General features: G+C 51.8%; 1 protein-coding gene across 2 annotated transcripts in view; it reads right to left on the bottom strand.

Moving 5' to 3' along the window:
• The window catches only part of LOC140381090 (lactadherin-like), a 97246-nt gene extending 77000 nt beyond the window's left edge, over nt 1-20246 (bottom strand). Inside the window, exons 1-3 of one of the 2 annotated variants that reach the window (XM_072465114.1) lie at nt 20020-20246; nt 4535-4660; nt 413-544 (exon numbers count right to left, since the gene is read on the bottom strand). In XM_072465114.1, coding sequence (XP_072321215.1) covers nt 413-544; nt 4535-4660; nt 20020-20110 — 349 coding nt within the window. In that variant the 5' untranslated portion in view covers nt 20111-20246. The remainder of the gene's footprint in view (nt 1-412; nt 545-4534; nt 4661-20019) is intronic. The other variant, XM_072465113.1, reaches the window with a different exon arrangement.
• Nucleotides 20247-25532: the final 5286 nt, after the last annotated feature.

The following is a 25532-nucleotide window of genomic DNA, read 5'->3' as shown; positions in this document are numbered from 1 at the left end:
CCCGCCGCCTCACCCGCCGCTGCCTCACCCGCCACTGCCTCACCCGCCGCTGCCTCACCCGCCGCCTCACCCGCTGCCTCACCCGCTGCCTCACCCGCCGCCTCACCCGCCGCTGCCTCACCCGCTGCCTGGTGTCTCTTTTGTGACTAAATGAATTAGACATCAGTAAAAACAACACGTTATTCTCCCAGTTTGTTAATTAGGTTCTGGTCAATTTGAGCAGCAGATGTGTCTTGTACAACGGTTCCCCAGAGGCAAGTTGGATCAACATTTTTTTTAAAGGAAATCAAGTCAATAAGAAATATAATTTTTATGTTATTCAATTATTTGTGTATGTGATGACATTTTGCTTTACTTGGACAAGCGTCTGTGTGTCTTCAGTGACAGGTTCAGGTGCTGTGGGTCAACTCACTGATCTGGCAGTGCGCTCCCTGGAACCCGGGTTGGCAGCGGCACATGTACTCATTGAAAACGTCCCCTCTTCTGGTGGGAGCCAGCACTTCACACGTTCCATCGTTTTGACAGGGGTTAGGGCTGCAGGGGCCTGGGACCAAGCACAGAGAGAACACAAACATTTACAATCATTCTTTACATATCCGTGTTTAGAAATCAGTCAACGTATTTGCAGTGAGTGTCTGGACTTGGTCTGCAAAATAGAATCAGAATGAGAAAAGGTGTAGAATTCACAAACACAGGAGTTGGTGATTCGGTGCAACAAACAACAATGAACAATGATATAACAACCTATATCAAATCAAAAGGGCATACATTGAAGAACAACAAAAAATAGCCTTACTTTGTACACAAACAGTTTAATTTACATATGTAGTTGAGTCTAACTGCAGAGGGAAAGAAACTGTTCTTATGGCGGGAGGTTCTTGTCCGGATGGACCGTAGCCTCCTGCCTGAGGGGAGTGGCCACTCCCCTCAGGCAGGAAGCTACGGGGTGAGAAGAGTTGGCTGTGATCCGACGTGTTCATCCCAAAGTCCTGGAGTGATGGAAGTCTGCAGCCGATCACCTTCTCAGCAGAGGGCGCTGTAGTCTCTGTTTGTCACTGGCTGTGGCTCCAGCGTAGCACACGGTGATGGAGGAGGTGATGGAGGAGGTGATGAAGGAGGTGATGAAGGAGGTGAGGATGGACTCAATGATGGTCGTGTAGAACTGCACCATCATCTCCGTTGGCAGATTGTCTTTCCTCAGCTGCTGCAGGAAGTACATCCTCTGCTGGGCCTTCTTGATGAGGAGCTGATGGTGGCTCCCACTTGAGGTCCTGGTGATGGTGGTGCAGAGGAAGAGGAGGGAGTCCACAGTGGTGTCACGGTCTGTCATGGTGAGGGGGGGCTGTGACTTTTCTGGGCGTTGAACTCCAGGTTATTACCGCTGCACCAGGACACCAGCCGCTCCACCTCCTGTAGACAGACTCATCCCCGTCTGAAATGAGCCTGATGAGGGTGGTGTCGTCATGGTGATGAGGGTGGTGTCGTCCACAAACTTAATCAGTTTTATGGAGTCCTGGCTGGAGGTGCAGCAGTTTGTCACAGGGAGAAGAGCAAGGGGGAAAGTACACAGCCCTGTGGGACTCCTGTGCTGATAGACCGAGTGTCTGAGACAATCTTCCTCAACCGCACACACTGACTCCGATCTGTCAGAAAGTCATTGCTCCCCCTGCAGGTGAAGTCAGCGCTCCCCCTACAGGTGAAGTCAGTGCTCCACCTGCAGGTGAAGTCAGTGCGAGTCAGCGCTCCCCCTGCAGGTGGAGTCAGCGCTCCCCCTGCAGGTGGAGTCAGGCACGTTGAGCTGGGACAGCTTGTCCTGGAGCAGAGCAGGAGGATGGTCCAGCAGCTTTTCGGGGGATGGATTTCCGAAAGAGCCTGCTCACATCCAGCCCTTTCGACATGGCATCAGTCACACTTGTATCCATTAAGACCAGACCAGGACTCAACCCAAGTCTATATCAGGAATAAAGTTGGCTCAGCCTAGGACCCTAAACCTGAAACAATGATTTTGTTTCTGCCCCAATCAAATAAACATCAATAAAATACATATATGGAGACAGCTTGGAGGATTCATTCACACTTCCTGGTTTGGTTTTAGTTTGAGCCAAGTCTAATCCTGATGTAGACTTGGTTCGGTCCAGTTCTCATCCTGGTGAAGCCTTGGTTTAGTTCAGGTTTAAGTTCCGTGTGAAGTCGCAGTTTCTATGTGGTATGTATAAAACCACTCTAAATGCTTCCTTGGCCAATTGCAGATAGAAAAACTGGTACATTTCCTTCATAACTCTATTCTTGGGTTTGACCTGCTCTCGGAACCCGCCCCTTCTCTCGGGACCTGCTATTGGGACCTTCTCTCGGGACCTGCCCCTGCTCTCGGGACCTGCTCTCAGTACCTGAGGTTACAGTCTCGGTCTGAGGTTTCAGTCTTTGGGAGGTTACAGACAGGACATATCACTCTCTGTGAGGTTAGAGACAGGACATACCACTCTCTGTGAGGTTAGAGACAGGAAATACCACTCTCTGTGAGGTTAGAGACAGGACATACCTCTGTGAGGTTAGAGACAGGACATACCGCTTTCTGTGAGGTTAGAGACAGGACATATCGCTTTCTGTGAGGTTAGAGACAGGACATACCGCTCTCTGTGAGGTTAGAGACAGGACATATCGCTCTCTGTGAGGTTAGAGACAGGACATATCGCTCTCTGTGAGGTTAGAGACAGGACATATCGCTCTCTGTGAGGTTAGAGACAGGACATACCGCTCTCTGTGAGGTTAGAGACAGGACATACCGCTTTCTGTGAGGTTAGAGACAGGACATACCGCTCTCTGTGAGGTTAGAGACAGGACATATCGCTCTCTGTGAGGTTAGAGACAGGACATACCGCTCTCTGTGAGGTTAGAGACAGGACATACCACTCTCTGTGAGGTTAGAGACAGGACATACCTCTGTGAGGTTAGAGACAGGACATACCGCTTTCTGTGAGGTTAGAGACAGGACATATCGCTTTCTGTGAGGTTAGAGACAGGACATACCGCTCTCTGTGAGGTTAGAGACAGGACATATCGCTCTCTGTGAGGTTAGAGACAGGACATATCGCTCTCTGTGAGGTTAGAGACAGGACATATCGCTCTCTGTGAGGTTAGAGACAGGACATACCGCTCTCTGTGAGGTTAGAGACAGGACATACCGCTTTCTGTGAGGTTAGAGACAGGACATACCGCTCTCTGTGAGGTTAGAGACAGGACATATCGCTCTCTGTGAGGTTAGAGACAGGACATACCGCTCTCTGTGAGGTTAGAGACAGGACATACCACTCTCTGTGAGGTTAGAGACAGGACATACCACTCTTTGTGAGGTTAGAGACAGGACATACCATTCTCTGTGAGGTTAGAGACAGGACATACCTCTGTGAGGTTAGAGACAGGACATACCGCTCTCTGTGAGGTTAGAGACAGGACATACCGCTCTCTGTGAGGTTAGAGACAGGACATACCGCTCTCTGTGAGGTTAGAGACAGGACATACCGCTCTCTGTGAGGTTAGAGACAGGACATACCGCTCTCTGTTAGGTTAGAGACAGGACATATCGCTCTCTGTGAGGTTAGAGACAGGACATACCGCTCTCTGTGAGGTTAGAGACAGGACATATCGCTCTCTGTGAGGTTAAAGACAGGACATATCGCTCTCTGTGAGGTTAGAGACAGGACATATCACTCTCTGTGAGGTTAGAGACAGGACATACCGCTCTCTGTGAGGTTAGAGACAGGACATATCGCTCTCTGTGAGGTTAAAGACAGGACATATCGCTCTCTGTGAGGTTAGAGACAGGACATATCACTCTCTGTGAGGTTAGAGACAGGACATACCGCTCTCTGTGAGGTTAGAGACAGGACATACCTCTGTGAGGTTAGAGACAGGACATACCGCTCTCTGTGAGGTTAGAGACAGGACATACCGCTTTCTGTGAGGTTAGAGACAGGACATATCGCTCTCTGTGAGGTTAGAGACAGGACATACAGCTCTCTGTGAGGTTAGAGACAGGACATACCGCTCTCTGTGAGGTTAGAGACAGGACATATCGCTCTCTGTGAGGTTAGAGACAGGACATACAGCTCTCTGTGAGGTTAGAGACAGGACATACAGCTCTCTGTGAGGTTAGAGACAGGACATACCGCTCTCTGTGAGGTTAGAGACAGGACATACCGCTCTCTGTGAGGTTAGAGACAGGACATACCGCTCTCTGTGAGGTTAAAGACAGGACATACCACTCTCTGTGAGGTTAGAGACAGGACATACCGCTCTCTGTGAGGTTAAAGACAGGACATACCTCTGTGAGGTTAGAGACAGGACATACCGCTCTCTGTGAGGTTAGAGACAGGACATACCGCTTTCTGTGAGGTTAGAGACAGGACATATCGCTCTCTGTGAGGTTAGAGACAGGACATACAGCTCTCTGTGAGGTTAGAGACAGGACATACCGCTCTCTGTGAGGTTAAAGACAGGACATACCACTCTCTGTGAGGTTAAAGACAGGACATACCACTCTCTGTGAGGTTACAGGTGTCTCCCCCGAAGCCGTCAGCGCAGATGCAGATGAAAGGGTCCTCTCCCACTCCGGTCACACAGGTCCCACTGTTCAGACACTGGTTCACCTCACAGTAGTCCCCTGAGAAAGTCAAAGCAAAAGCTGGCCGAACTGTGGGCTATGTGTTACCATAGAAACAACAGCCTGGATGTATTTGAGAGCCCTCTTAATCTATAGCTGTACTGACAAGTATAAAGCTATGGATTTTGTCACCATACACAAGGGCCAGTTGATGTAAAGTTATGTCCTCTAATCCGTCTGACGAGCACGGGCCCGGGGAGTCCACACTGGGGACAGGGCTCGTCCTTCCAGGAGCGGTGTTGGTCATGTTAGCCATGTTAGCCTCATTAACTTGTGAGAGTCTGTTTCCAATGAGGCTCTGGCCGTCAGCTTTGATTGTTTAGCTCACGAAGGATTTTCAGTGTTTACTCAACTCTTTCTTCTCGGTTCTTTCGGTTTTGTGGATGAAATATATATTTTAAAGGCAAATGTCGGAAGCAGCGCAGTGAGTGTCTATACCAAAACCATAACCGGAAGTCCATATTTCTGCCTAATCAATGAATGAAGCACTATGCACTCTTAATCTGAGGTACAGGAGGAATGTTTATGTGAAATTATCTGATCAGATGCCACGTCTCGTAGACCAGTCAGCAAACACCTGCCTCAACTTTACGGACATTGAAGGCATCATTAGTCAGAAGAGAACAAACACTAGAACAAAGGACAAAAGGATTTCTGTTGAAGATCAAACCGATCCACGCAGAGGGTCTCCAATAAATGTTTGTGAAATGTCCAACAGTTCAGAAATAACACTCTCTTCACTAAACTGGAGCATGGTGTGGAATTCCATGTGCCTACTGTTATTGCTGTGTCAGTGGTAACGCTGTATTTTTTTAGGGGTAGAGACTGTATTTTTTCACAAGTGATCATTGTATTTACAGTTAAAGTTCTGTTACAAGTGGTTTCTAACATTCTTGTGCAAACACAGACATTATGGGAAGTTTGTGGGAAAATCAGTGGCTAGATAGAAAATCGGTATCAGAAAAAACGTCTTTGGCAGGTCAGACCTCATTAAAAAACGGAAATCGTATCGGCCAAGAATTTTGCAATCGGTGCATCTCTGCAGGTGAACGAGGCTCTGCAGGTGAGCAAGGCTCTGCAGGTGAACGAGGCTCTGCAGGTGAGCAAGGCTCCGCAGGTGAACGAGGCTCTGCAGGTGAGCGAGGCTCTGCAGGTGAACAAGGCTCTGCAGGTGAACGAGGCTCTGCAGGTGAGCAGTAGGTGCATTTTATGATTGATACGTCCATCCATTTTCTACCGCTTGTTCCCTTTCGGGGTCGCGGGTGACTGGAGCCTATCCCAGTGGAGCCTTAGGCTGTCCTCATAGACATTACAGACAGTTCACGCTCACATTCATTCACTAGGGCCAATTTAGAGTTACCAATTTGGCCTAACACATGCATGTCTTTGGACGGTGGGAGGAAGCCGGAGAGCCCGGAGAGAACCCACGGTAACACGGGGAGAACATGCAGATTTGCGGGTTTGAATGATACGTGGCAGGACTAATTTGCAGTCCAGTCGACGAGGAAATGAGACTCAGATTTGGGCCAAAAAAATCATCCATTCAACTTTTAAGCGTTTTATGCTTCTCATATTGATTCTGCAGAAATACCTCAGTCCCTGTGATATTTTATGCCTTTCTTTTTTCCTCATAAGACCCCATGTTTGTTTTTGATGCAGAAAGTGTCCCTGAATTGGCTATTCCTCCAGTAAAAGGTCAGGGGGATGAACCTAGTGTCCAGACTGATATAAATCTCTATAAAAATACAGCAAGATATCCTTGTGTATAGTCCAACCTCCTGCCCTGTCTACACCCGCATGACTAGCAGATTATTCAATTCAATTCAATTCATTTTTGTAAGGCCCCAAATCACAACAACAGTCGCCTCTGAGGGCCGAATCAAGAATGTCTGTGGTGGCGATGGAGTCAGACAATGTCTGTGGTGGCATTAGGACTATGGGCGTGTCACTGAGGCTTATTATGAGTCACTGCACAGGCACACTCTGCTGTTACGTGCCACTTTAAACACCACCCAAGAAACCAGCAGCTACACCACACATGACCATTTCTCTGGATCACACAGAAAAACAAATGACGGGTTTGGTGAGAACAACAATGACCGTAAAGCGCAGCAGGGTGGGACCTGACCTGACCCACCTCAGCACAACTTTCAAGAGAATCCAGCTCGAAAACATTTTGTTTAGTTTCACACTGTTGATGGGACCTCTTTGTTGTATTGTAATTTTTGGGAAAATGTCCAGAAATGTATATGATTTTTGAATGAAACAAAACAGCAAATCACATCACTTTTCCTCTGTTATCTAGAAAAGTCCTGTCTTATTTCACTGAACTGGAAGAACTGGCCGGTTGCTACTACATTTCACATTGAAAGTACTTGAATTAAACATATTCATCTCTGCATAAACAATCACATTCTGAAAGATAAAAAGCACTGCAACAAAAGCCTTTTCATGAGAGCACTATGAGCTATTGTGAGCGCAGACTGTGGCAGGATAAAGAGCTTGCAGGATTATCCAGGTGAAGGGGCGGAGTCTAACCTAACACACACAGGCTTATCCAGGTGAAGGGGCGGAGTCTAACCTAACACACACAGGCTTATCCAGGTGAAGGGGCGGAGTCTAACCTAACACACACAGGCTTATCCAGGTGAAAGGGCGGAGTCTAACCTAACAAACACAGGCTTAGCCAGGTGAAGGGGCGGAGTCTAACCTAACACACACAGGCTTATCCAGGTGAAGGGGCGGAGTCTAACCTAACACACACAGGCTTATCCAGGTGAAGGGGCGGAGTCTAACCTAACACACACAGGCTTAGCCAGGTGAAGGGGCGGAGTCTAACCTAACACACACAGGCTTATCCAGGTGAAGGGGCGGAGTCTAACCTAACACACACAGGCTTAGCCAGGTGAAGGGGCGGAGTCTAACCTAACACATACAGGCTTATCCAGGTGAAGGGGCGGAGTCTAACCTAACACACACAGCCTTATCCAGGTGAAGGGGCGGAATCTAACCGTGTGTCATGGTGCGTGATGCTGGTGATGGAGGTGAACTGTGCGCGTCTCAAACTGTGGTGCTGAGGCAAAGCATGGTTACCGTAGCGATAGAAGAGTTAGAAGTGGGAGGTGTTCAAGAGTTCAGGCAGAAAAACAAGTCTGGAAACTAGATAAGTCGAAGTATTCATACAGAAAAAAAGTCCCATAAACGGGACAAAAGGGTTTGAGAATGATCGTTATCAAAGCCACAGGGCGACATGAAGCGCCTCAGTGTTTTGTTCCATAGTTGTTCTGGATAAAAGGGAAAGACCAGCTCCAAATGGATGAACCTCATTGGTCACGAGAGAGAACGACGCGTCAAACAAGAAGAAGAGATTCTAATGTTCCATTTGATCAAAACTGAAGATTAAACTATTATTTCATATTATCGAAGAACAACTGTCGCCACAGACAAGGACTTCTGATCATGGTTTAGCATAACCCCGGGACGTCCCAGTGAAACCCTGACTAACCCCGGGACGTCCCAGTGAAACCCTGACTAACCCCGGGACGTCCCAGTGAAACCCTGACTAACCCCGGGACGTCCCAGTGAAACCCTGACTAACCCCGGGACGTCCCAGTGAAACCCTGACTAACCCCGGGACGTCCCAGTGAAACCCTGACTAACCCCGGGACGTCCCAGTGAAACCCTGACTAACCCCGGGACGTCCCAGTGAAACCCTGACTAACCCCGGGACGTCCCAGTGAAACCCTGACTAACCCCGGGACGTCCCAGAGAAACCCTGACTAACCGGCCCCGGGACGTCCCAGTGAAACCCTGACTAACCCCGGGACGTCCCAGTGAAACCCTGACTAACCGCCGGGACGTCCCAGTGAAACCCTGACTAACCCCGGGACGTCCCAGTGAAACCCTGACTAACCCCGGGACGTCCCAGTGAAACCCTGACTAACCCCGGGACGTCCCAGTGAAACCCTGACTAACCCCGGGACGTCCCAGTGAATGTGAAACCCTGACTAACCCCGGGACGTCCCAGAGAAACCCTGACTAACCGGCCCCGGGACATCCCAGTGAAACCCTGACTAACCCCGGGACGTCCCAGTGAAACCCTGACTAACCGCCGGGACGTCCCAGTGAAACCCTGACTAACCGCCGGGACGTCCCAGTGAAACCCTGATTAACCCCGGGACGTCCCAGTGAAACCCTGACTAACCGCCGGGACGTCCCAGTGAAACCCTGACTAACCCCGGGACGTCCCAGTGAAACCCTGACTAACCGGCCCCGGGACGTCCCAGTGAAACCCTGACTAACCGGCCCCGGGACGTCCCAGTGAAACCCTGACTAACCCCGGGACGTCCCAGTGAAACCCTGACTAACCCCGGGACGTCCCAATGAAACCCTGACTAACCCCGGGACGTCCCAGTGAAACCCTGACCAACCCCGGGACGTCCCAGTGAAACCCTGACTAACCCCGGGACGTCCCAGTGAAACCCTGACTAACCGCCGGGATGTCTCAGTGAAACCCTGACTAACCCCCGGGACGTCCCAGTGAAACCCTGACTAACCCCGGGACGTCCCAGTGAAACCCTGACTAACCACGGGACGTCCCAGTGAAACCCTGACTAACCCCCGGGACGTCCCAGTGAAACCCTGACTAACCCCGGGACGTCCCAGTGAAACCCTGACTAACCGCCGGGACGTCCCAGTGAAACCCTGACTAACCCCCGGGACGTCCCAGTGAAACCCTGACTAACCACGGGACGTCCCAGAGAAACCCTGACTAACCCCGGGACGTCCCAGTGAAACCCTGACTAACCCCCGGGACGTCCCAGTGAAACCCTGACTAACCCTGGGACGTCCCAGTGAAACCCTGACTAACCCCGGGACGTCCCAGTGAAACCCTGACTAACCGCCGGGACATCCCAGTGAAACCCCGACTAACCCCGGGACGTCCCAGTGAAACCCTGACTAACCCCCGGGACGTCCCAGTGAAACCCTGACTAACCCCGGGACGTCCCAGTGAAACCCTGACTAGCCCCGGGACGACGTCCCAGTGAAACCCTGACTAACCCCGGGACGTCCCAGTGAAACCCTTACTAACCCCAGGACGTCCCAGTGAAACCCTGACTAACCCCGGGACGTCCCAGTGGACACACTGACTAACCCCGGGACGTCCCAGTGGACACACTGACTAACCCCGGGACGTCCCAGTGGACACACTGACTCATTGTGCTTTCACTTTTAACCTTCATCCTCTGATATTGACCATTCCAGCCCCATCACTTTATTATATTATAATATTCCCCACACTTTCAACGTCTATGTCCAACTGCGCAGGGACAAAGGGACACATGGACAAAGGGACACAGGGACACATGGACACTGGGACACATGGACACTGGGACACTGGGACACAGGAACACATGGACACAGGGACACATGGACACAGGCACACAGGCACACAGGGACACAGGGACACAGGGACACTGGGACAAAGGGACACTGGGACACTGGGACACAGGGACATAGGGACACATGGACACAGGGACACTGGGACACAGGGACACTAGGACACTGGGACACAGGAACACGGGGACACAGGGACATAGTGACACAGGGACACTGGGACACATGGACACAGGGACACATGGACACATGGACACAGGCACACTGGGACATAGGGTTACTGGGACACAGGCACACTGGGACACAGGGACACTGGGACACTGGGACACAGGGACACTGGGACACAGGGACATAGGGACACATGGACACAGGGACATTGGGACACAGGGACACTAGGACACTGGGACACAGGAACACGGGGACACAGGGACACTGGGACACATGGACACATGGACACAGGCACACTGGGACACAGGGACACATGGACACAGGGACACTGGGACACATGGAGACTGGGACACATGGACACAGGGACACTGGGACACTGGGACACAGGAACACGGGGACACAGGGACATAGGGACACAGGGACACTGGGACACATGGACACAGGGACACATGGACACAGGCACACTGGGACACATGGACACAGGGACACTGGGACACATGGAGACTGGGACACATGGACACAGGGACACTGGGACACAGGTAACCCTCCAAACCAAGTCATCCTGGACTTGACTTGAGTTTATAATGAAATATAACCTCTTCAGTTTTGAAATAAACTTGTATTAAAACGTATCTGGCTCCAGGACACAGTTTGTGCCAATGACACAAAACAACTTTCTCCAGCTGAACTCAGACAAGACAAAATCATCGTCTTTGTCCCAGAAACAAAGAGAAAGTGTCAGCGTCTCCTCCAGAGACTGTAAAACCTACAAACCAAGTTAGAAATCTGGAGGTAATAATGGACTTTAACGCATCAAATCAATAACATCAGCAGCTTTTTACCACCAAAAAACATGGACCGGCCTCCTGCTGGTGCCAGAGTCAGGACTAAACATGGACCGGCCTCCTGCTGGTGCCAGAGTCAGGACTAAACACGGACCGGCCTCCTGCTGGTGTGTTACATATAAATGTGGGTCTAAGAAACACATCCATAATCAAAGGAGCCAATGAGAGAACAGAGCCAATGTTTACAATGCTGTGGTAGCACTTCTTGTGCTAAGCGCTAACTAAAGTGAAACGAAACATCAAAACTGACCCGACACTCAGGCCACCTCACATCACACCTCAGATCACACCTCAGATCACACTTCAGATCACACTTCAGATCACACTTCAGATCACCTCAGATCACCTCTGATCACACCTCAGATCAAACCTCAGATCACACCTCAGATCAGATCACACCTCCGATCACACCTGAGATCACCTCAGATTACACCTCAGATCACACCTGAGATCACACCTGAGATCACCTCAGATCACACCTCAGATCACACCTCAGATCACACTTCAGATCACATCTCAGATCACACCTCAGATCACCCCTCAGATCACCTCAGATCACACCTGAGATCAAACCTGAGATCACACCTCAGATCACACCTCAGATCACACCTCAGATCACCTCAGATCACACCTCAGATCACACCTCAGATCACCTCAGATCACACCTCAGATCACACCTCAGATCACCTCAGATCACACCTCAGATCACACCTCAGATCACCTCAGATCACACCTCAGATCACCTCAGATCAAACCTCAGATCACACCTCAGATCAGATCACACCTCCGATCACACCTGAGATCACCTCAGATTACACCTCAGATCACACCTGAGATCACACCTGAGCTCACACCTCAGATCACACCTCAGATCACACCTCAGATCACCTCAGATCACACCTCAGATCACACCTCAGATCACCTCAGATCACACCTCAGATCACACCTCAGATCACCTCAGATCACACCTCAGATCACCTCAGATCACACCTCAGATCACACCTCAGATCACACCTCAGATCACCTCAGATCACACCTCAGATCACACCTCAGATCACACCTCAGATCACACCTCAGATAACCTCAGATCACACCTCAGGTCACACCTCTGATCACACCTCAGATCACCTCAGATCACACCTCAGATTACACCTGATATCACACCTGAGATCACACCTGAGATCACCTCAGATCACACCTCAGATCACACCTCAGATCACACCTCAGATCACCTCAGATCACACCTCAGATTACACCTGATATCACACCTGAGATCACACCTGAGATCACCTCAGATCACATCTCAGATCACACCTCAGATCACCCCTCAGATCACCTCAGATCACACCTGAGATCACACCTCAGATCAAACCTCAGATCACACCTCAGATCACCTCAGATCACACCTCAGATCACACCTCAGATCACACCTCAGATCACACCTCAGATCACCTCAGATCACACCTCAGATCACCTCAGATCACACCTCAGATCACCTCAGATCACACCTCAGATCACACCTCAGATCACACCTCAGATCACACCTCAGATCACACCTCAGATCACACCTCAGATCACCTCAGATCACACCTCAGATCACACCTCAGATCACACCTCAGATCACACCTCAGATCAACTCAGATCACACCTCAGATCACCTCAGATCACACCTCAGATCAAACCTCAGATCACACCTCAGATCACACCTCAGATCACCTCAGATCACACCTCAGATAACCTCAGATCACACCTCAGGTCACACCTCTGATCACACCTCAGATAACCTCATATCACACATGATATCACACCTGAGATCACACCTGAGTTCACCTCAGATCACACCTCAGATCACACCTCAGATCACACCTCAGATCACCTCAGATAACACCTCAGATCACCTCAGATCACACCTCAGATCACACCTCAGATCACCTCAGATCACACCTCAGATCACCTCAGATCACACCTGAGATCACCTCAGATCACACCTCAGATCACCTCAGATCACACCTCAGATTACACCTGATATCACACCTGAGATCACACCTGAGATCACCTCAGATCACATCTCAGATCACACCTCAGATCACCCCTCAGATCACCTCAGATCACACTTGAGATCACACCTCAGATCAAACCTCAGATCACACCTCAGATCACCTCAGATCACACCTCAGATCACACCTCAGATCACAACTCAGATCACACCTCAGATCACCTCAGATCACACCTCAGATCACCTCAGATCACACCTCAGATCACCTCAGATCACACCTCAGATCACACCTCAGATCACACCTCAGATCACACCTCAGATCACACCTCAGATCACACCTCAGATCACCTCAGATCACACCTCAGATCACCTCAGATCACACCTCAGATCACCTCAGATCACACCTCAGATCACACCTCAGATCACACCTCAGATCACCTCAGATCACACCTCAGATTACACCTGATATCACACCTGAGATCACACCTGAGATCACATCTCAGATCACACCTCAGATCACCCCTCAGATCACCTCAGATCACACCTGAGATCACACCTCAGATCAAACCTCAGATCACACCTCAGATCACCTCAGATCACACCTCAGATCACACCTCAGATCACACCTCAGATCACCTCAGATCACACCTCAGATCACCTCAGATCACACCTCAGATCACCTCAGATCACACCTCAGATCACACCTCAGATCACACCTCAGATCACACCTCAGATCACACCTCAGATCACCTCAGATCACCTCAGATCACACCTCAGATCACACCTCAGATCACACCTCAGATCACCTCAGATCACACCTCAGATCACCTCAGATCACACCTCAGATCACCTCAGATCACACCTCAGATCAACTCAGATCACACCTCAGATCACCTCAGATCACACCTCAGATCAAACCTCAGATCACACCTCAGATCACACCTCAGATCAACTCAGATCACACCTCAGATCACCTCAGATCACACCTCAGATCAAACCTCAGATCACACCTCAGATCACACCTCAGATCACCTCAGATCACACCTCAGATAACCTCAGATCACACCTCAGGTCACACCTCTGATCACACCTCAGATAACCTCATATCACACCTGATATCACACCTGAGATCACACCTGAGATCACCTCAGATCACACCTCAGATCACACCTCAGATCACACCTCAGATCACCTCAGATCACACCTCAGATCACACCTCAGATCACCTCAGATCACACCTCAGATCACACCTCAGATCACCTCAGATCACACCTCAGATCACCTCAGATCACACCTCAGATCACACCTCAGATCACACCTCAGATCACCTCAGATCACACCTCAGATCACACCTCAGATAACCTCAGATCACACCTCAGGTCACACCTCTGATCACACCTCAGATCACCTCAGATCACACCTCAGATTACACCTGATATCACACCTGAGATCACACCTGAGATCACCTCAGATCACACCTCAGATCACCTCAGATCACACCTCAGATTACACCTGATATCACACCTGAGATCACACCTGAGATCACCTCAGATCACATCTCAGATCACACCTCAGATCACCCCTCAGATCACCTCAGATCACACTTGAGATCACACCTCAGATCAAACCTCAGATCACACCTGAGATCACCTCAGATCACACCTCAGATCACACCTCAGATCACACCTCAGATCACCTCAGATCACACCTCAGATCACCTCAGATCACACCTCAGATCACCTCAGATCACACCTCAGATCACACCTCAGATCACACCTCAGATCACCTCAGATCACCTCAGATCACACCTCAGATCACCTCAGATCACACCTCAGATCACACCTCAGATCACACCTCAGATTACACCTGATATCACACCTGAGATCACACCTGAGATCACACCTGAGATCACCTCAGATCACATCTCAGATCACACCTCAGATCACCCCTCAGATCACCTCAGATCACACCTGAGATCACACCTCAGATCAAACCTCAGATCACACCTCAGATCACCTCAGATCACACCTCAGATCACACCTCAGATCACACCTCAGATCACCTCAGATCACACCTCAGATCACCTCAGATCACATCTCAGATCACCTCAGATCACACCTCAGATCACACCTCAGATCACACCTCAGATCACACCTCAGATCACACCTCAGATCACCTCAGATCACCTCAGATCACACCTCAGATCACCTCAGATCACACCTCAGATCACACCTCAGATCACACCTCAGATCACACCTCAGATCACACCTCAGATCAACTCAGATCACACCTCAGATCACCTCAGATCACACCTCAGATCAAACCTCAAATCACACCTCAGATCACACCTCAGATCACCTCAGATCACACCTCAGATAACCTCAGATCACACCTCAGGTCACACCTCTGATCACACCTCAGATAACCTCATATCACACCTGATATCACACCTCAGATCACACCTCAGATCACCTCAGATCACATCTCAGATCACACCTCAGATCACCCCTCAGATCACCTCAGATCACACCTGAGATCACACCTCAGATCAAACCTCAGATCACACCTCAGGTCACCTCAGATCACACCTCAGATCACACCTCAGATCACCTCAGATCACACATCAGATCACCTCAGATCACACCTCAGATCACACCTCAGATCACACCTCAGATCACACCTCAGATCACCTCAGATCACACCTTAGATCACCTCAGATCACACCTCAGATCACACCTCAGATCACCTCAGATCACCTCAGATCAAACCTCAGATCACACCTCAGATCAAACCTCAGATCACACCTCAGATCACCTCAGATCACACCTCAGATCATACCTCAGATCACACCTCAGATCACACCTCAGATCACCTCAGATCACACCTCAGATCACACCTCAGGTCACACCTCTGATCACACCTCAGATAACCTCAGATCACACCTGATATCACACCTGAGATCACACCTGAGATCACCTCAGATCACACCTCAGATAACCTCAGATCACACCTGATATCACACCTGAGATCACACCTGAGATCACCTCAGATCACACCTGATATCACACCTGAGATCACACCTGAGATCACCTCAGATCAAACCTCAGATCACACCTCAGATCACCTCAGATCACACCTTAGATCACCTCAGATCACACCTCTTCACAAATAAGGACATATAATCCTGACTCCAGGCGACTGCGCAGAGAGTAATCCTTTAATCCTGTTGCTGAGCAGCAGCGTGTGAGCTGGAGCTGCTTCACGTGCTACAGCCTCGACTCAGCATGAGCTGCATGTGTCACGACTCCTTCGGATTCTAAATGACATTTCATGGTTGTATTCTAGAGTCTGAGCTTCAAAACAGTTCTCCAAGTGCCAACAAACCCCCAACAAAATACTATAAAAATACTATAACCATACTTTAAACATACTTTGACCAATCTTTAAACATACTTTAAACATACTTTGACCAATCTTTAAACATACTTTAAACATACTTTAAACATACTTTAAACATACTTTAACTATACTTTAAACATACTTTAACTATACTTTAACTATACTTTAAACATAATTTAACCATACTTTAAACATACTTTAACTATACTATAAACATACTTTAAACATACTTTAACTATACTATAACCATACTTTAAACATACTTTAAACATACTTTAAACATACTTTAACTATACTATAACCATACTTTAAACATACTTTAACCATACTATAACCATACTTTAAACATACTTTAAACATACTTTAAACATACTTTAACTATACTATAACCATACTTTAAACATACTTTAAACATACTTCAAACATACTTTAACTATACTATAACCATACTTTAAACATACTTTAAACATACTGTAAACATACTTTAAACATACTTTAACCATACTTTAAACATACTTTAACCATACTTAAACATACTATAACCATACTTTAACTATACTATAACCATACTTTAACCATACTATAACCATACTTTAAACATACTTTAACCATACTATATCCATACTATAACCATACTTTAAACATACTTTAAACATACTGTAAACATACTATAACCATACTTTAAACATACTGTAAACATACTTTAAACATACTATAACCATACTTAAACATACTATAACCATACTTTAACTATACTATAACCATACTTTAAACATACTTTAATCATACTATAACCATACTTTAAACATACTTTAACCATACTTTAAACATACTTTAACTATACTTTAAACATACTTTAACCATACTTTAACTATACTATAATCATACTATAACCATACTTTAAACATACTTTAAACATACTTTAAACATACTTTAACCATACTATAAACTTACTTTAACTATACTATAACCATACTTTAAACATACTTTAATCATACTATAACCATACTTTAAACATACTTTAAACATACTTTAAACATACTTTAACTATACTATAACCATACTATAACCATACTATAACCATACTATAACCATACTTTAAACATACTTTAAACATACTTTAAACATACTATAAACATACTTTAAACATACTATAAACATACTTTAAACATACTATAACCATACTTTAAACATACTATAAACATACTTTAAACATACTTTAAACATACTTTAACCATACTATAAACATACTTTAAACATACTTTAAACATACTATAACCATACTTTCTAATCTTTTCTCATTTTCATTGGTTATGACCTTGTTTTTACTCCAGCAGGTCTGAGAGTGGCTGTGATTCAGCAGTTGAGACTTCTTACATGAGAACATGACATCTCTCATCTAAAACATTTATGTAACTCATTCCCAACAATAATACATGCAAAAGAAGTAATAACCAGATTATAAATCAGGTCTCTGTCCCAGACTGGTCAGTGCTGTCCACTGGACAAACCATAACTTATATTGTACACTGAGACTGTAAATACATGATCTGTTTTGACATTTTTTATGATCATTAAACGGTTATGACTATTTTAATAGTGGACTGGTCATGATTATTCTGAATAATGGTTCCAGGAGCAGTGACCAGTGCAGGAGCAGTGACCAGTGCTGGAGCAGTGACCAGTGCTGGAGCAGTGACCAGTGCTGGACATGTGACCAGTGCAGGAGCAGTGACCAGTGCTGGAGCAGTGACCAGTGCTGGAGCAGTGACCAGTGCTGGAGCAGTGACCAGTGCAGGAGCAGTGACCAGTGCTGGAGCAGTGACCAGTGCAGGAGCAGTGACCAGTGCTGGACATGTGACCAGTGCAGGAGCAGTGACCAGTGCTGGAGCAGTGACCAGTGCTGGACATGTGACCAGTGCAGGAGCAGTGACCAGTGCAGGAGCAGTGACCAGTGCTGGAGCAGTGACCAGTGCAGGAGCAGTGACCAGTGCTGGAGCAGTGACCAGTGCAGGAGCAGTGACCAGTGCTGGAGCAGTGACCAGTGCAGGACATGTGACCAGTGCAGGAGCAGTGACCAGTGCTGGAGCAGTGACCAGTGCTGGACATGTGACCAGTGCAGGAGCAGTGACCAGTGCTGGACATGTGACCAGTGCAGGAGCAGTGACCAGTGCTGGAGCAGTGACCAGTGCTGGACATGTGACCAGTGCAGGAGCAGTGACCAGTGCAGGAGCAGTGACCAGTGCTGGAGCAGTGACCAGTGCTGGACATGTGACCAGTGCAGGAGCAGTGACCAGTGCTGGAGCAGTGACCAGTGCTGGAGCAGTGACCAGTGCAGGAGCAGTGACCAGTGCTGGAGCAGTGACCAGTGCAGGAGCAGTGACCAGTGCTGGACATGTGACCAGTGCAGGAGCAGTGACCAGTGCTGGAGCAGTGACCAGTGCTGGACATGTGACCAGTGCAGGAGCAGTGACCAGTGCAGGAGCAGTGACCAGTGCTGGAGCAGTGACCAGTGCAGGAGCAGTGACCAGTGCTGGAGCAGTGACCAGTGCTGGAGCAGTGACCAGTGCTGGACATGTGACCAGTGCTGGAGCAGTGACCAGTGCTGGAGCAGTGACCAGTGCAGGAGCAGTGACCAGTGCTGGAGCAGTGACCAGTGCTGGACATGTGACCAGTGCTGGAGCAGTGACCAGTGCTGGACATGTGACCAGTGCAGGAGCAGTGACCAGTGCTGGACATGTGACCAGTGCTGGAGCAGTGACCAGTGCTGGACATGTGACCAGTGCAGGAGCAGTGACCAGTGCTGGAGCAGTGACCAGTGCTGGAGCAGTGACCAGTGCTGGACATGTGACCAGTGCAGGAGCAGTGACCAGTGCAGGAGCAGTGACCAGTGCTGGACATGTGACCAGTGCAGGAGCAGTGACCAGTGCTGGAGCAGTGACCAGTGCTGGACATGTGACCAGTGCAGGAGCAGTGACCAGTGCTGGAGCAGTGACCAGTGCTGGACATGTGACCAGTGCAGGAGCAGTGACCAGTGCAGGAGCAGTGACCAGTGCTGGACATGTGACCAGTGCAGGAGCAGTGACCAGTGCTGGAGCAGTGACCAGTGCTGGACATGTGACCAGTGCTGGAGCAGTGACCAGTGCAGGAGCAGTGACCAGTGCAGGAGCAGTGACCAGTGCTGGACATGTGACCAGTGCTGGAGCAGTGACCAGTGCAGGAGCAGTGACCAGTGCAGGAGCAGTGACCAGTGCTGGAGCAGTGACCAGTGCAGGAGCAGTGACCAGTGCTGGACATGTGACCAGTGCTGGAGCAGTGACCAGTGCTGGACATGTGACCAGTGCAGGAGCAGTGACCAGTGCTGGAGCAGTGACCAGTGCAGGAGCAGTGACCAGTGCTGGACATGTGACCAGTGCAGGAGCAGTGACCAGTGCTGGACATGTGACCAGTGCAGGAGCAGTGACCAGTGCTGGAGCAGTGACTTGTGGAAGGCTGCATGTCATTGACTCATCACATCTCTGTGTTTGAGGAGAACATGTGTTAAGGTCACGTACCTCTGACCGCGCACGCGAGCAGCAGCAAGACACTCGCACTTGTCCAGATCCGGTTCATGTTTCGGCTCGGATAGAGGCGCGATGACGTCATACACAAGAGTGAAGAGGATTCCCGCGTGCAGGCGTGACGTAAGAGCGCGACGTGACGACCACAAGAATTCAGTTTGTTCTGAAAAGTGTCCCCCTGTGTTCCTCCTGTCCCAGGTCCTGTCCCAGGCCCTGTCCCAGATCACGTCCCAGATCCTGCGTGGGCTGTGTGCGTCATTGTGGGGCGGGAACATGGGCGGGGCCAAAACATTTATAAACTTAGAGCGCACTCTGGCGGCCATCTTGTGAATGGAGATGAAATAAAATAAGACATTCCTTTATTGTCCACACATGATTAAAATAAATTAATCCTGATCTTATTATAGCTCCATGACAATCATGTCAAGACAATCAGAGACAATCAGAGACATTCAGAGACATTCAGAGACATTCAGAGACATTCAGAGTATAAATGTCTCCAATAAAACCTAAAGTTTGATTCTCTATCAACCTGGATTCACTTATTTCATGAACATGAACAGCCGTGAGGCTGTGAGGGGCCGTGAGGCTCTGAGGGGCCGTGAGGGGCCGTGAGGCTGTGAGGGGCCGTGAGACTCTGAGGGGCCGTGAGGCTCTGAGGGGCCGTGAGGCTGTGAGGGGCCGTGAGGCTGTGAGGGGCCGTGAGGCTGTGAGGGGCCGTGAGGCTGTGAGGGGCCGTGAGGCTCTGAAGGGTCGTGAGGCTCTGAGGGGCCGTGAGGCTGTGAGGGGCCGTGAGGCTCTGAGGGGCCGTGAGGCTGTGAGGGGCCGTGAGGCTGTGAGGGGCCGTGAGGCTCTGAGGGGCCGTGAGGCTCTGAGGGGCCGTGAGGCCGTGAGGGGCCGTGAGGCCCTGAGGGGCCGTGAGGGGCCGTGAGGCCCTGAGGGGCCGTGAGGCTCTGAGGGGCCGTGAGGGGCCGTGAGGCTGTGAGGGGCCGTGAGGCTGTGAGGGGCCGTGAGGCTCTGAGGGGCCGTGAGGGGCCGTGAGGCTGTGAGGGGCCGTGAGACTCTGAGGGGCCGTGAGGCTCTGAGGGGCCGTGAGGCTGTGAGGGGCCGTGAGGCTGTGAGGGGCCGTGAGGCTGTGAGGGGCCGTGAGGCTGTGAGGGGCCGTGAGGCTCTGAAGGGTCGTGAGGCTCTGAGGGGCCGTGAGGCTGTGAGGGGCCGTGAGGCTCTGAGGGGCCGTGAGGCTGTGAGGGGCCGTGAGGCTGTGAGGGGCCGTGAGGCTCTGAGGGGCCGTGAGGCTCTGAGGGGCCGTGAGGCCGTGAGGGGCCGTGAGGCCCTGAGGGGCCGTGAGGGGCCGTGAGGCCCTGAGGGGCCGTGAGGCTCTGAGGGGCCGTGAGGGGCCGTGAGGCTGTGAGGGGCCGTGAGGCTGTGAGGGGCCGTGAGGCTCTGAGGGGCCGTGAGGGGCCGTGAGGCTGTGAGGGGCCGTGAGACTCTGAGGGGCCGTGAGCCTCTGAGGGGCCGTGAGGCTGTGAGGGGCCGTGAGGCTGTGAGGGGCCGTGAGGCTGTGAGGGGCCGTGAGGCTGTGAGGGGCCGTGAGGCTCTGAAGGGTCGTGAGGCTCTGAGGGGCCGTGAGGCTGTGAGGGGCCGTGAGGCTCTGAGGGGCCGTGAGGCTGTGAGGGGCCGTGAGGCTGTGAGGGGCCGTGAGGCTCTGAGGGGCCGTGAGGCTCTGAGGGGCCGTGAGGCCGTGAGGGGCCGTGAGGCCCTGAGGGGCCGTGAGGGGCCGTGAGGCCCTGAGGGGCCGTGAGGCTCTGAGGGGCCGTGAGGGGCCGTGAGGCTGTGAGGGGCCGTGAGGCTGTGAGGGGCCGTGAGGCTGTGAGGGGCCGTGAGGCTGTGAGGGGCCGTGAGGCTCTGAGGGGCCGTGAGGGGCCGTGAGGCTGTGAGGGGCCGTGAGACTCTGAGGGGCCGTGAGGCTCTGAGGGGCCGTGAGGCTGTGAGGGGCCGTGAGGCTGTGAGGGGCCGTGAGGCTGTGAGGGGCCGTGAGGCTCTGAGGGGCCGTGAGGCTCTGAGGGGCCGTGAGGGGCCGTGAGGCTGTGAGGGGCCGTGAGGCTGTGAGGGGCCGTGAGGCTCTGAAGGGTCGTGAGGCTCTGAGGGGCCGTGAGGCTGTGAGGGGCCGTGAGGCTCTGAGGGGCCGTGAGGCTGTGAGGGGCCGTGAGGCTGTGAGGGGCCGTGAGGCTCTGAGGGGCCGTGAGGCTCTGAGGGGCCGTGAGGCCGTGAGGGGCCGTGAGGCCCTGAGGGGCCGTGAGGGGCCGTGAGGCCCTGAGGGGCCGTGAGGCTCTGAGGGGCCGTGAGGGGCCGTGAGGCTGTGAGGGGCCGTGAGGCTGTGAGGGCCGTGAGGCTGTGAGGGGCCGTGAGACTCTGAGGGGCCGTGAGGCTCTGAGGGGCCGTGAGGCTGTGAGGGGCCGTGAGGCTGTGAGGGGCCGTGAGGCTGTGAGGGGCCGTGAGGCTCTGAAGGGTCGTGAGGCTCTGAGGGGCCGTGAGGCTGTGAGGGGCCGTGAGGCTCTGAGGGGCCGTGAGGCTCTGAGGGGCCGTGAGGCTGTGAGAGGCCGTGAGGCTGTGAGGGGCCGTGAGGCCGTGAGGGGCCGTGAGGCTCTGAGGGGCCGTGAGGCTGTGAGGGGCCGTGAGGCTGTGAGGGGCCGTGAGGCTGTGAGGGGCCGTGAGGCTCTGAGGGGCCGTGAGGGGCCATGAGGCTGTGAGGGGCCGTGAGGCTGTGAGGGGCCGTGAGACTCTGAGGGGCCGTGAGGCTCTGAGGGGCCGTGAGGGGCCGTGAGGCTGTGAGGGGCCGTGAGGCTGTGAGGGGCCGTGAGGCTGTGAGGGGCCGTGAGGCTGTGAGGGGCCGTGAGGCTGTGAGGGGCCGTGAGGCTCTGAAGGGTCGTGAGGCTCTGAGGGGCCGTGAGGCTGTGAGGGGCCGTGAGGCTCTGAGGGGCCGTGAGGGGTCATGAGGCTCTGAGGGGTCATGAGGCTCTGAGGGGTCATGAGGTTCTGAGGGGTCATGAGGGGTCATGAGGGGTCATGAGGGGTCATGAGGGGTCATGAGGCTCTGAGGGGTCATGAGGGGTCATGAGGCTCTGAGGGGTCATGAGGGGTCATGAGGCTCTGAGGGGTCATGAGGTTCTGAGGGATCATGAGGGGTCATGAGGGGTCATGAGGGGTCATGAGGGGTCATGAGGCTCTGAGGGGTCATGAGGGGTCATGAGGCTCTGAGGGGTCATGAGGTTCTGAGGGGTCATGAGGGGTCATGAGGGGTCATGAGGGGTCATGAGGGGTCATGAGGCTCTGAGCTGCCCAGGGGAGGGAGGGGGAGGAGCCTCCTGGTGTTGGCAAAGAACAAGTCCAGTGTTGTATTGTCTCTGGTGGGACAGGAGACATACTGGTGTGTCAGGACAGAAGAGGGAGAAGTGAGGTTAAAGTCACCAGAGACGAGGAAGAGCACCTGTGGGTGCTGTGTCTGTGACCTGTGGGTGCTGTGTCTGTGACCTGTGGGTGCTGTGACCTGTGGGTGCTGTGACCTGTGGGTGCTGTGTCTGTGACCTGTGGGTGCCGTGTCTGTGACCTGTGGGTGCTGTGTCTGTGACCTGTGGGTGCTGTGACCTGTGGGTGCTGTGTCTGTGACCTGTGGGTGCTGTGTCTGTGACCTGTGGGTGCTGTGACCTGTGGGTGCTGTGACCTGTGGGTGCTGTGTCTGTGACCTGTGGGTGCCGTGTCTGTGACCTGTGGGTGCTGTGTCTGTGACCTGTGGGTGCTGTGACCTGTGGGTGCTGTGTCTGTGACCTGTGGGTGCTGTGTCTGTGACCTGTGGGTGCTGTGTCTGTGACCTGTGGGTGCGGTGTCTGTGACCTGTGGGTGCTGTGACCTGTGGGTGCTGTGACCTGTGGGTGCTGTGTCTGTGACCTGTGGGTGCGGTGTCTGTGACCTGTGGGTGCTGTGACCTGTGGGTGCTGTGACCTGTGGGTGCTGTGACCTGTGGGTGCTGTGTCTGTGACCTGTGGGTGCGGTGTCTGTGACCTGTGGGTGCTGTGTCTGTGACCTGTGGGTGCTGTGTCTGTGACCTGTGGGTGCTGTGACCTGTGGGTGCTGTGACCTGTGGGTGCTGTGTCTGTGACCTGTGGGTGCTGTGACCTGTGGGTGCTGTGTCTGTGACCTGTGGGTGCTGTGTCTGTGACCTGTGGGTGCTGTGTCTGTGACCTGTGGGTGCTGTGTCTGTGACCTGTGGGTGCTGTGACCTGTGGGTGCTGTGACCTGTGGGTGCTGTGTCTGTGACCTGTGGGTGCTGTGTCTGTGACCTGTGGGTGCTGTGACCTGTGGGTGCTGTGACCTGTGGGTGCTGTGTCTGTGACCTGTGGGTGCTGTGACCTGTGGGTGCTGTGTCTGTGACCTGTGGGTGCGGTGTCTGTGACCTGTGGGTGCTGTGACCTGTGGGTGCTGTGACCTGTGGGTGCTGTGTCTGTGACCTGTGGGTGCTGTGACCTGTGGGTGCGGTGTCTGTGACCTGTGGGTGCGGTGTCTGTGACCTGTGGGTGCTGTGACCTGTGGGTGCGGTGTCTGTGATCTGTGGGTGCTGTGACCTGTGGGTGCGGTGTCTGTGACCTGTGGGTGCTGTGACCTGTGGGTGCGGTGTCTGTGACCTGTGGGTGCTGTGACCTGTGGGTGCTGTGTCTGTGACCTGTGGGTGCGGTGTCTGTGACCTGTGGGTGCTGTGACCTGTGGGTGCTGTGTCTCTGACCTGTGGGTGCGGTGTCTGTGACCTGTGGGTGCTGTGTCTCTTCAGCCCGCCTCTTCTCGCTCTCCCTCGTCCAATCAGCAGATGAAAGTGTTCCAAAGCGATAATAGAGTCCGGCACTTCTGGGGTTAACCACGTCTCTTCTTCTCTCGCTGAGATCGTGTTGGACCCGCCAGCTCCGCCGTCTTGTTCTGGAGCGATCCCACGTTTCCCATGACGATGGCGGAGAACAGGTCTGAAGCATCTCTTCTTTTCCGCCGGCCTCTGCACGTTTTACAAAGACCTTGAGGTGGGATCTGGTGGCGGCCCCGGGGGGACACCATGGGGCTCCGGAGCTCCAACAGCTGTTCCTTTGTGTGGACAAGCGCAGGCCGGGGGGGCCGGGGGCCAACGCACATCGTAACGACAAAAACACGTAATAATCCAACTAAATCAAGTTGAATGAAAGCGGATCCAGTGTCTGTGAGCCCCGCCCGACATAAGTGAAGGACCAAAAATATGAACCAAAAACAGAGCTGCAGATGTGTTGATGCAGTGACAGAGTGAATCCACTGGTCCAGATCCACCTGCGACACTGAAACATAGATCTGACTCGTCTGCATCATGTTTCAAAGACATTGGGAATGTTCCAGATTGAAGCGACATGTTAACTATGTGAGTGATGCTGCGAACAAACTCAGATGAGTCTTGAAACTTAGACTTACGTATGGAATATGGTTTCATTTTTCATCTT

The sequence above is a fragment of the Eucyclogobius newberryi genome, unplaced genomic scaffold (genome assembly GCF_026437365.1).
Source record: "Eucyclogobius newberryi isolate DKJ021-1_F unplaced genomic scaffold, fEucNew1.0.hap1 SCAF_5, whole genome shotgun sequence".
Taxonomy (NCBI): Eukaryota; Metazoa; Chordata; class Actinopteri; order Gobiiformes; family Gobiidae; genus Eucyclogobius; species Eucyclogobius newberryi.
This window is presented reverse-complemented; position numbering and strand designations above follow the sequence as displayed.